This window comes from Cimex lectularius, unplaced genomic scaffold (genome assembly GCF_000648675.2).
Source record: "Cimex lectularius strain Harlan isolate CLEC.00 unplaced genomic scaffold, Clec_2.1 scaffold77, whole genome shotgun sequence".
NCBI lineage: Eukaryota > Metazoa > Arthropoda > Insecta > Hemiptera > Cimicidae > Cimex > Cimex lectularius.
The window spans coordinates 1,785,081-1,797,209 of NW_019392836.1; the positions used below are offsets into that span (position 1 = coordinate 1,785,081).

At 36.4% G+C, this 12,129-nt stretch overlaps 1 protein-coding gene across 1 annotated transcript in view; it reads right to left on the reverse strand.

The window, feature by feature from the left end:
- The window catches only part of LOC106669510, a 123,336-nt gene extending 120,203 nt beyond the window's left edge, over positions 1 to 3,133 (reverse strand). Inside the window, exon 1 of the mRNA XM_024228599.1 lies at positions 3,092 to 3,133. Coding sequence (XP_024084367.1) covers positions 3,092 to 3,133 — 42 coding nt within the window. The remainder of the gene's footprint in view (positions 1 to 3,091) is intronic.
- Between the last annotated feature and the right edge of the window lie 8,996 nt (positions 3,134 to 12,129).

A 12,129-nucleotide genomic window follows, 5' to 3' on the forward strand; every position in this document is an offset into this window, starting at 1 on the left:
ACCTCGTAAACACATTCAATTTGACTATAAATTTAATTTCCTTCCTATTCAAAAATAACACTAATAAAAAAGGTTAAGGTATTTCTATTATGAGAGGATAAAAATAAACATGTTATGACCAGACCGAATAGCCACGCGAAGGGGAAATTTTCTCAAGGGCCGTAGGGAGTCTTAATCCTGGGTAGGGGATATTTATCGCTTTAATAAAACTCGATGGATAAGAGAGTAAAAGCGAAGCAAGGTTGGATCCTTGGTATCGACCTGTTGGGGTAAATAATTCAGAAACTTGGCCCACCGGACCTCTCCTACTCTAATGACTTGTCAAGATAGGGATCTATTTATTGACATTATTTTTGGTCAAATTGAGAAAACCTGCAGAACTATATTGTATATAATACATAAACTACCTTTGCTACATTTTTTAATTTTTTAAAAATAAAAACCGAACAGATTTTTAAACAACACAATAAACATCGACATAATTTGGGCTGAATTAAAAAAAAACTTCGTTAACAATAAATATTCCCTAATCTTCAAGGCTTAAACTAGATTTTTTTATGGAAAAGTTGATCAAACTTGGCAGGGTTATTGACCTGAAAAGGCTGGATCTGTCATAATAATTTTGTCATCCTGTCGCAATTCGTTCCCAGCATCAAAACCCGTTCTGGGTTAAGACCGTTCATACAAATTTGTTCGTTTATTTAATAATCAAAGTAAATAAAACTCATTTCGCGAATGTAGAAAGTTTAAAAGTTGATTTATTGGCAAAACATCTCGGGATAAGTTGAGAGCCATTTATACTTCATGAATTAGAGAACAAATATTAAAGCATTCAAGTTACTAAATATGTGATTTCCTGAGTTGTAACTCTTCCATCTCTTAAACAAACAATTATTTCGTAATATTGTACCTACTCGACGATGAGTGCGAAAACTATTTTTGGAAATACTAGGTCGAAAATTATTAGCATACTTTTTTTATTTGGCTTTGCGCGTGTGAGATGCCAAGTTGCACTGAGACAAGTTTCACGGAATTGAGACCTAGTTCAGACTCCAGATGCTTCTTCCAAATAAGTACTTCTTCAGTGTCGGCTGAATAGTGTATTTTATGACTTTTGAAAGGACCTTTTTTATGATTTGTCAGTTACCAGGAAATCGTTCATGCGTCTATTTTTCTATGCTAAAATAACCTGATCTGTTACATATGTCTGCTGACTACAGAAGATTACGAACGTGAGAATGCCAATTTTAAAGAAAAGATTTTGGAAATATTAATTTTAAGTCAAAAATTAATACAAACGTATCACAAAGTTTCTTGTCTCTAGGGCTCTTGGAGTCGAGAATTTTTTTTTTTTTTTCAAAATTATTATATATCAATCCATTTTTTGATATGTTATAAGAAACTGTGCTGGATCGTATTTAATGAGATTGAATATATGAAATGTTACAAAAACAAAAATGTAAAAAATTCTAGTTGTGGGGAGCAAAATCGGTTTTAAGCTTAAACACTTAGAGCGTTTGAACACTAATTCTTAGAGCAAACCAAAAACATACATTTTTGAGATGGAGTAACCGTGGTTGAAAATTTTTATTTCTCTGATGTTCCGAGTTCCACTTAAAAATTCATAACTCGTCTGTATTCTATCCAATTTCAAGAGTTGAAGATCGGCAGGAAAGCTAAATTACTTATCTTACAGGCTGCCAAAATGTTTTGATGTTGTGTCTTTATACGTGAGAAAAATACGAGTGAAACCAACAAAAACACCTCAGACGTTTTATTGTATATACCGAATTCTAATTTATTTACGAGGCTAAACTTATGCCATTTAGTGTAGGTAATAATAATAATAACCTTTATGTAAGGTATTGGTTGAGATAAAAAAGTCAGTGTCACGGGCGGGATTCGAACTCACGACGTTCGGCTAAATACGCCGCTGATCTACCACTTAGCTATCGTGACTTCGATCTTTTTATCTCAACCAATACCTTGGTTGAGTAATTTGGTCAAACGGACTGCTATCTATAATGGATTTAATACTATAATAATACATAATAATGCTTTATTGGTCTTAAGAAAAAAGTCTATTGTACTTTCAACGCATTTATGGACATTGATCTTGGATCCGTCTGCTATAGGTCATGGTTAAATAATCAGAAAGGGAAAAAATCAGCATAAGGTAAGATAATCACTACAGCCTCGGAAATAAATTGAAAGAAAAAAGAAATAACAACTGTTAAAGTGCAAATTAAGCAAAACTCACTTCTTAGCATAAATAGCCATCGCAACTCATTGAGACAAAGATCGTCAGATTGTTTACATGTAGGTCGAACAATGCAGGAAAAATTTGCACTTCTTTGTAGAGGGAGAGGTGCTTGGTCACGTGACCGCCATTATCCGTGATGGTGTTTTTTAATTTGATTAATTATGCCATTTACAGTGGTTTCCACTCGGGTCGCAATGTCATTTAACATTGAGGTTCTTTAGTGTGTCCACCTAACCGTCAGGCCTTATCACAATTCTCACAATTAGATTCTCAAGTTAGGACCGAATCACCTCTGCGCATGGAAAATCTGCTTATTCCGTGAAGGTCAGTGTAGAAGCCCGCAAATCCACAGACTAATCATGTAGACATGGTGACTTCTCCCGCTTGTCTCTTCCGAGTGGTTGGGTTAAAACATCGTGGACTCAATTGTGAGCCGCCCGTCAGGGATATCCAAGTGGTCGAAATGCATCGATAAGTCTCCCTCGCACTCCCTAGATAGAGAAGACAACTCTATCTCCCTGTGTAGGGGTTAATATTTCTACCCCCCCCCCGGGAGGAGACCATGCCTTAAGCAAAGGCAGCCCAGAAATCACAGCCGAAAACCATTCGCCCCCGTCCACCATTCCTCACGTATTCGATGGACTCCGTCAGCGTAGTCTTGGCTCCTGTATGGCCGTATGCTTCGGCAGTCCGATCCTTTCGATTCGCACGAGGTTGGGAGATAATTCAGAGGTCATACGCAAGTACAATGGACACGAATGAAACATAACCTCTTCCCTAGGTGTACCCGCTAGAGGACTTACCACCAGGCCAGTGCCTAGTCCTTACCCATGCAGCAGGGCTTGAACTTGGAACGAAAATACGCTGCATCGCAGTTCAGATGGTTATGCACCCTCCCCCGTCCGTATATATAAATATAATAGACAGTATCTGATACCCTAACCACCGTGTACCTCTGATGCAGCACCCGCCGTCCGAGGTCAGCTCGCAAGCCAACAACTCCCTTAACGCATCTCGAGGGACAAGGTAGGCGTTAGTCTTGTCGTCCGCGCACGCTGTACGCGTCCTTGGTCCTATAGTCCAAATGTATGAAGAGGATGCTTAAGGCGATCATGCGCGCCAAGAAATTCGTGCAGCTCGTCATTAGAGAGTTTGTCACGCTCTCAAGGCTACACCATTATTTTGTGCCTGGAAACCCCTCTTGCAACCAAGGGTTGGTAAGGGTCGTCTAGGAGCATCTGCTGCACAGATCAAGGAATTGGATTGAGAAGTTACAGAGGTTGTCCAAAGACAGGAGGAAGGGCATGTTGTACTTTTCAAACAAATATTTCCAGGGTGCAAACCATAAAATATTATTCTATTACTGCCAAAGTTATTTTTGAGTATCTAGTATCGGGAGACGTCAGAACATTTACAGTATAGGAATAGTGAAACACAAGTGTGTACACCATAAATAAATCCATGTTGGCCTCGAAATACAATATATAATTTGGTGTAGCTGATGGCAACGTGAATAACTTTGTTATAAAAAAAAAACACTTTTTCTATCTCTGATATCCCCACATTTGAAAGCCTTAACACAGAATTGCACGACGTATCGTATTAAAAATATTAAAATTCATTTTAATAGAGATGGTTTCTTGAAGTCTGAAGTCTGACCATATTTAGACCTAATTTAGCCATTGACGCTTTCCAAAAGAGATGCTTTGTCCAAAAGAGTCTCGGGGTAAATATGTGTCCTAAATATTTGTATTCCTTTACAATCTCGAATTGCCCCTGGATGTTCTAAATACCTTTAAAGATTACCGTAGATCGGTGGAAGTTTTTTACATTATCGTCATTTAGTGTCTTTCGAAAATAATCGGAGAAAAACGTCTAGTTTTTTATTTTTCTCAAAAATTAGTACTTATTTATATTTTACTTTACTTTCCTACGTCATTCGGTCACTTCGCCAAAATTGTATTTCAAACCTAGTCATTGGTCGTATTACATATTGTCATATAACACACAAAGTAGATTAAAATGTTTTTTAGCAAGAAACGATGGTATAATTTTTCCTTTTAAACATACTTCAAATTCTTCTGATTTTTTCGAAAATTACAAAAATGGTCTGACGTTCGAAACGAATTTTCCGATCTAATGGGAACCCATTAATGATATAATTATGAGTACATTCTAAGATCTTTGAAAAATTGAACTTAATTAAGCGAAATTTTACTCGCGTGTTAAATCCCAGCAAACCAACTTCAGTGAACACACTGAATTCGAGAAGGGGTCGAATTCTACTGACGAAACGATGAGAGTGGTAGAGCATGTCACTGCCAACATTAATTTCAAAAACCGGAATTAGACATGGAAAATGCATTTGGCTTTTTTTGGCATGACGATATGATATACATAATATAAGCTTATATTCACTTCTAAAAATACATATTTTCAATATATTAATTGTGTTTTAATTTTTTAATTTAATTAATTATTTACGCAAATCTGGAAACGGGAAGCTATCTCAGTGTCCTAAGTGCACATTTAAGTCCCTTGGAATTGCTACGACAGGACTGACATTTGTAAAGAGGAGTGTTTGTGTATCGTCAGCAAATGTAAGGGTAGGTGTGTTAGGGTGTTCAGGAAAATGGATCCGAGAGGAGAAAGACACGATCATGCAAGCATGATTTTAAAATGAGATAGTGTACTAGAAAAAAACGGATTTGCGTTCCAGCAAGAGACTTGAATAAACTCCATGTCAGCACTACTTACGCTCTAGGGAAAAGTGTAAAATTTTATGAATATACTGAAAAAAAAATTCAAAGTTTACCTGAAGAGCTCTTAATAAAATTGTTTTAGTATGTTTCTCTGAGAAAATTGTAACACTTTGTCAAAATCCGCCCAAGTTTAATCTTTAAAATATGGATAATTCGATATTATAATGTGGTGAAAATTGTTATTTAATGGATAAAATCTAAGGTCATCTACTTGAGCTTCAAACTTGGAAAAACTTTTTCTTTTTACTGCCGGCTGACTGCTAGGATCATGGATTATTCATCCATTTTCTTACAATTATATGAATTATTATTATATTATTAGTAACATTATATGATAATTTGATAGAATTTATTTTGAATTGTAATTTTTCAAAGTCTAAGGTGTAAAACGTTTTGAAAAGAAATACAAATTTTGTACTAATTCTCACTCATTTTAGGGCTTATGACCTGAAACACTGATAAGTGTTCCTTAATAAATTGAGAAAAAACTATTAAATTGTGAATAGAAATAGAAAAAACTATAGTGAATTATTGGCCTTTTAGAGCTTACGTTGTTATCAAATAATTGAACCTTTTAAACCTTGATTTATTCGATCAAATTTAATAAAATCTTCCGTGAATTATTGACCTACTTGGGCTTAAAAGTTTTATTCACTATTTTCTATAACTTAACAAATCCCTAAGCCCGACAAACCACAAGAACTTGCGAGATCAAAATGTCCCCAATTTTTGATAAGTTCTTTCAAAATCACTGCAATAATCTATGATTTTGGTGGGCCAAAAAATAACTGATACTATTTTCTACTTGATTTATTAGCGAACTGTTGCTTAATAGATAAGCATAATTCTATATTTGTACAATCTATTTAAAAGTCTATTAGAGAGGTAAATTAAATGGTATTCATTTGTTAAAAGTTTCACTCTCAAAATGGATTTGGAATTGTCGTACACAAGGCATTCCAGTCTAATTGTATTGCTGAAGGAGTAAAGTAGGACACAGGACTGAAAGGTCCATTTATCTACGTTGCCTTGGTTCCTCACCACTTTCGCTACTGTTTCCAGGGGGTCGGAAAGAAAAAGAAAAAGAAAAAAAACAAGGAAAAAAGATTCCCGCTTCTTTCTAATAATCTATGAAATCCTTTCAGGAGACAAGGTGAGTTAACGAGGCAAAAACCGTTCTGCCTGCAACCACTTATTTTCGTTTCACTACACCGTTTATCCACAAACCAACGCGATCTAATTTATGGTGATTTTATTTTTATTAGTCTCAGATTAGTTATGCAATCGTGTTGCTATTTACAGCATTGGAACGCGATATTTATGACGACTCGGAAAAACGGACTGAAAACATATTTATTTTGTCTTTTAGATGGTACCATATTAACTAAATTAAAACAGCAGATAATTTTCAGAGAAATTGGCACAATCAATCATTTTATCACAATCAATCAATATAATCAATACAGGGTGTATCCACTTATACAGTCTACCCATTTAATTCAGAAACGATTCGCTTTAGACAAAAATGGTCTTATACAAACCCCAAGATAATTTTGGTTAGGAATCGCATGGTGGTAACAGATTTAACATAACTTACTCATCTCGCTGGGAAATGACACTAACTTTATTATTTTACATTAGAATCCCATGTTTTTATTGCACAATTCGTTTCTAGAGCTTATTGTACGCCACTTTTACTGAAAGGAAAATTTTTATAAGATCGATTGTTTCTCAGTTATGCCCGACGGAAGACCCATGAGGGGGGTATGTTTTTTGTGACTACAAAATGGCCCACCGACATTATTTCAAAACTGATTAACTTTAGCAAAAAAAAATATATTTTTTACAAAACCCTAAATTAATTTTGGCTAGGAATCGCGTAGTGGTAATAGATTTAACATAACTTTCTCATCTCACTGGGAAATGACACTAACTTTGTTATTTTAAATCCGAATTCTATATTTTTATTTGACAGTTCGTTTCTAGAGCTTATTGTACGCCACTTTAACTGAAAGGAAAATTTTAATAGGATCGACCATTTCTGAGTTTTGCCCGACGGAAGAGGCATGAGGGGGGTAAATTTTTAAAAAATACAAGATGGCCCACCCACTTTATTTCAAAAATGATTTTTTTTTTTATAATTTAAAGGCTGAAACCTTGTTGGTCATTAAGCCTTGAGTCTGTGCAAGTTAACGGCGCAGCCCGGCCCCCTCAGAGCGAGGCCCCCGCAGACCCAGGCGCAGTGGCAGCCCCAGGCCTAGAAAGAACGGAACCCCACGGATCTCTCGCAACTGATGCTTTTAGTCTTAATATTGCGCGCAGGACTTTATCGAGGAGGGGTCGGTGTCTAGTCACCATCGACACCTCCTCTAAGCTCGCTGGAGATTCCTTGACCTCAGAGTCCGGGGAGGCACCCCTCAATCCAGCCCAAGACCGACCAGCACCCGAGGCCCCGCATGGGCGTCGCCAGAAGTCAGCCGCACCACACCGCCAACATGGGGAACCAGCAAAGGAAACAAGAGTTGAGGGGATGGGATATCAGATTTTATCAATTAGTTGGATGTCTGTTAAGAAGTTAAAAATTTTGTTTATTGATGTTGAGTTGTTGCTTAGTATGGATTGGAGGTCTTTGGGAATCTGATGGAGGGATCTTTTAGAAGTGTATAAAGGACAATCTATTAGGATGTGGGATATTGTGATGGTAGTTTTACAGAGCGGACATATAGGTTTAGGAGTTCTTTCAAGTAGGAATCTATGGGTGAGTCGGGAGTGGCCAATTCGAAGCCGGGTTAGGAGGGTTTCTTCTCAAAACTGATTAACTTTAGCAAAAAAAATGATTTTTTACGAAACCATAAATTAATTTTGGCTAGGAATCGTGTAGTGGTAACAGATTTAACATAAATTTCTCATCTCACTGGGCAATGACACTAACTTAAATGAGAATCCCATATTTTTAATAGACAATTCGTTTCTAAAGCTAATTGTATGCCACTTTACTTAAGAGAAAATTTTAGTAGGATCGATCATTTCTGAGTTTTTCCCGACGGAAGACGCGTCAAAGAGTATGTTTTTTCAAACTGCAAGATGGCCCACCGAGTTTATAACGAAAACGTTTAACTTTAGCAAAAAATGGTTTTTTACCAACCCTAAGTTAATTTTGGCTAGGAATCGCGTGGTGGTAACAGATGTAAAACATAACTTTCCCATCTCACCGGGAAATGACACTAACCTAAAAAAAATTAATTTATTTTAAGCGAGAATCCCATATTTTCCTTGGATAATTCGATTCCAGAGTTTAGAGCCACTGTGACTGAATGGAAAATTTTGATAGGGTCGACCATTTCTGAGTTATGCCCGACGGAATTTTTAACAAAAATATGAGATTATCATTTAAAATAACAAAGTTATTCCCTTTTCACAGCTAGATGAGAAAATTATGTTAAGTTTGATACCACTACGCGATTCCTAGGCCGTTGATATATATATATCTGACTCTCTCCTCTCTCTCACTCACTCTCTCTCTCCTTCTCTCTCTCTCTCTCTCTCCTTCTCTCTTTCTCTCTCCCTCCCTTATATTGTAATTTACCTGACTTTGCTGAATGATAAAATACTAATAATGGAGAATACCAAAATAAAATCTAAATTTTTAAACTTGTTTTAGCGTTTTTAACCATGGCAAAGTAACTTTTAATCAATATATTTTTTATGGATTTACATACCCCGAGAGACAAAAACATTAATACTTTTAATTATTTAGACAATGTACCATTGATTATCTCACAAGAATATTTGGTCCGTTTTAAAAGAGTTAAATTCTCCAAATAATTGCAATTTCTAAATAAAATGTTTGAATAATCAATCTCTTATGTGTTGGTTTTTGTAAAGCTTCTTACTGACGTTCGGGTGTGTTGATTTTTTTAAAATTAGTATAATTTTTAAATTTTAAATTTTTTTGCGTGATGTTTGTAGGAGATTTGGATAGGATCATAGAATTGCTGGAAGATGGAAGGAGTCAAGCGTATGTGGTCAGGGCGCTTCCCAAAACAAGTGTCTGAGGATTCTTTCACCCCTAACAAGTTACTGGACTTTACTCAAGAAGAATGACCACAAGAAGGACCTTAGGCAAATCTTGGGGATTAAAACTGAAAATGGCCTATTGGCTATACACGGCAGTAATAAGACCCAGAATAACCTACGGATCACTAACCTGGAGGAACAAAGCTCAACAAAAGTAGTTACCCAAACAGTAGGCAGCATACAAAGACTAGCAAACCTAGGTATCACAGGGGCAATGAGAACAACCGCTACAAATGCATTAGAAACTTTGCTAAACCTACCTCCACTGGAAATATTCATACAAGGAGAGGCTAGGACAAGCTCACGTAGGCTCCAGAAGCAATTAAATTGGAAAGGAACTAAACAATTCGGGCATACAACCATAATCAACAAAATTAGTCACCCATTATAAGAACTGGGGACTGATTATATGATCCCGGAAACAATCTTCACAACCTCCTATAAAGTCTCAACGGACTATAAAGGAGAGGAAGAACACAGGAGAGCATCAGATGCAATAATATGGTACACAGATGGCTCCAAAACAAACGAAGGAACCGGATCAGGCGTTTTCTGTACAAGCCCAAAACATGAGGAATCAAACTCATTAGGGAAGTACACTTCGGTCCTTCACGCAGAAATACATGCCATCAATGATTGTGCCCTGAAAAAGCACCTTGTAAAGGAGGTTACACTGGCAAAAAAATCCTCATAAGATCTGATAGCCAAGCAGCCATTAAAGCATTAGCATGGAAAAGAATTACATCAAAATTAGTTAGTGAATGCATCCAAATCTCCAAAACCTGAGGAAACAACAGCCTGATGATATCTTGGGTGCCAGAGCACAGGATAATTTTGGGTAACGAGGAAGCAGACAGAGTAGATCAGCAAGACCGTAAATAGGCCCCGAACCTATTCTTGGGATAACAAAAACAAATATAGAATCCTCCATCGCAGAATGGATCCAAACAAAACAAAAAGAGAAGTGGATAAACTCTAGCGGTGCTAGACATAGTAAACTTATGATGAAACAACCCTCACCGAGACTGGCAAAAACATTGCTGCAATTGGAGAGGGCTAAACTCAGAGGAGTGGTAGGACTACTAATCGGTTACTGGCATCTGAGAAAGCATCTACACAGGTATATACAGCGATGTTACCATCTGCAGATTATATAATGAGGAGGAGGAAACAGCTACTCATATCATCTTCGAATGCGAAGCAACAGCTCAATGGAGATTTAACGTAACGTACGGAAAAAACGTAGGGAATCAAATTGCAGTAGCGACAGTCAATGACCTGATACTTCTAAGAAGAAGGATTGAGTCTATTGCACTGAATTAAGGAACTAGGGAGGTACAATAAGCTAAAAGGCTGCAGTGCCTGGGGAGTGCAAACCCCGCTTCCTAGTATCCTTTTTCACCATACCATACCATACCTTACTCAAGAAGGCATTGGTCAGGTCGCCATCGTGTCACATCTCAGAGAGATGATCATTTCATTGTTTCGAATGTTTTCCGTAATCGACAATCTACCGCTGTAAAATTTGGTAAATTTGTTTTATACAGTTTGATGGGTTTTTATTTAATTGTATCTGATATTTTTTTAATAAAAATATCCAGTAAACAACAAAAAAATGTTAGGTTGCAAGTGGTTATTATTAATAGTGGGTGGCCACGTTTATGCTTTTCAGTGTAGCTGTATTGTTTATTTTAATTGGTCATATTGTCTTGATATGGTTTAAATAATTAAAGTAGTCGAATAAACAGTTATGTCTGAATAGGTTTAAATTGTTTTTGTTATATATGGATATGGGCTGGTTGGACAAGGTGACATTGTTGAACCTTTTCCCACTTGTACAACTGACCTGAGTTCGTTCAATTTCGCTTTTACGTCAACCCGCCCTTTTTTCACTCACCCGTCTCTCTTGAGTTCCAGCAACCCTCCGTGTTTATTTATGTTCGGCCGTTTCCTTCCCTTCCGACGAGCGAGGGCCGGAGAAAAGGGATAGAATTAAAATATCCAACCGACGGTTTCTCAAAACCGCGTCGGTACATTCTAATCGGAATTAAATTCCCATTTCCCCGCCATCAACACCAAAGCCACCAAATCTACGGATAGTCGTTGTTGGCAATTATCCTTAATTAACCTTTGATGTTTACATTTCATCGTGATGAGGCGCAGTTAATCAACGCGTGCTTTCGTTTCATTCATGAAAGTTTGGAATCTGTTCTCAACAACACAGCACGGCCTCGTGGAATAACACCAATCGCATCACAAACATTTCCATCTGTCAACATTTCTTGGTTCTCAAACAAACAAAACCAAACAGAAAATAATATTGACTAGATTGACGGAACTAATTTTCTATCATCTTTTATCAGCAATCTATAGAATTCCTGCATAATAATAATTCATCTTTTAAATGCAAGTTATTATTTATTAACATCACGGTGTATACAATTGAACCTGGAGACAAAACATGAAAGGTCAAATCACATTTAAAATAATAATTGCTATGACCATGTTTTACCAACTTTATGATGAGAAAATGGTAATGTAGAAAGGTGAAAGCGAGACTACAAGTTTTCTTTATATAAAAAAATCAATGCTGCTAAGTCCAAGTACTTAATGAAACTTGTTTTACTAAGAATGCCTTTTTTGTGTTTAGATAAAAAAAAAAGAAAACGTCTTTAAGTCTGTTTTTTTCTAGTCTATCCTGTCAAATCAAAACGTATGTTGTCATTTTGTTAACAAAATGTAGATTACATTTTTCAGATACAACTATATCATAAATAAGATAATAAACGTAGATTGTAGAATCTATACTTCGCAATATCTTATCAAATTTCACTCATCATTTTACTATTTTTACTAGTTAACCGAAGGAATGAAAAAAAATCAACGCGTGCTTTCGTTTCATTCATGAAAGTTTAGGCCATGTTTTACCAATTTTATGATGAGAAAATGGTAATGTAGAAAGGTGAAAGCGAGACTACAAGTTTTCTTTATATAAAAAAAATCAATGCTGCTAAGTCCAAGTACTTA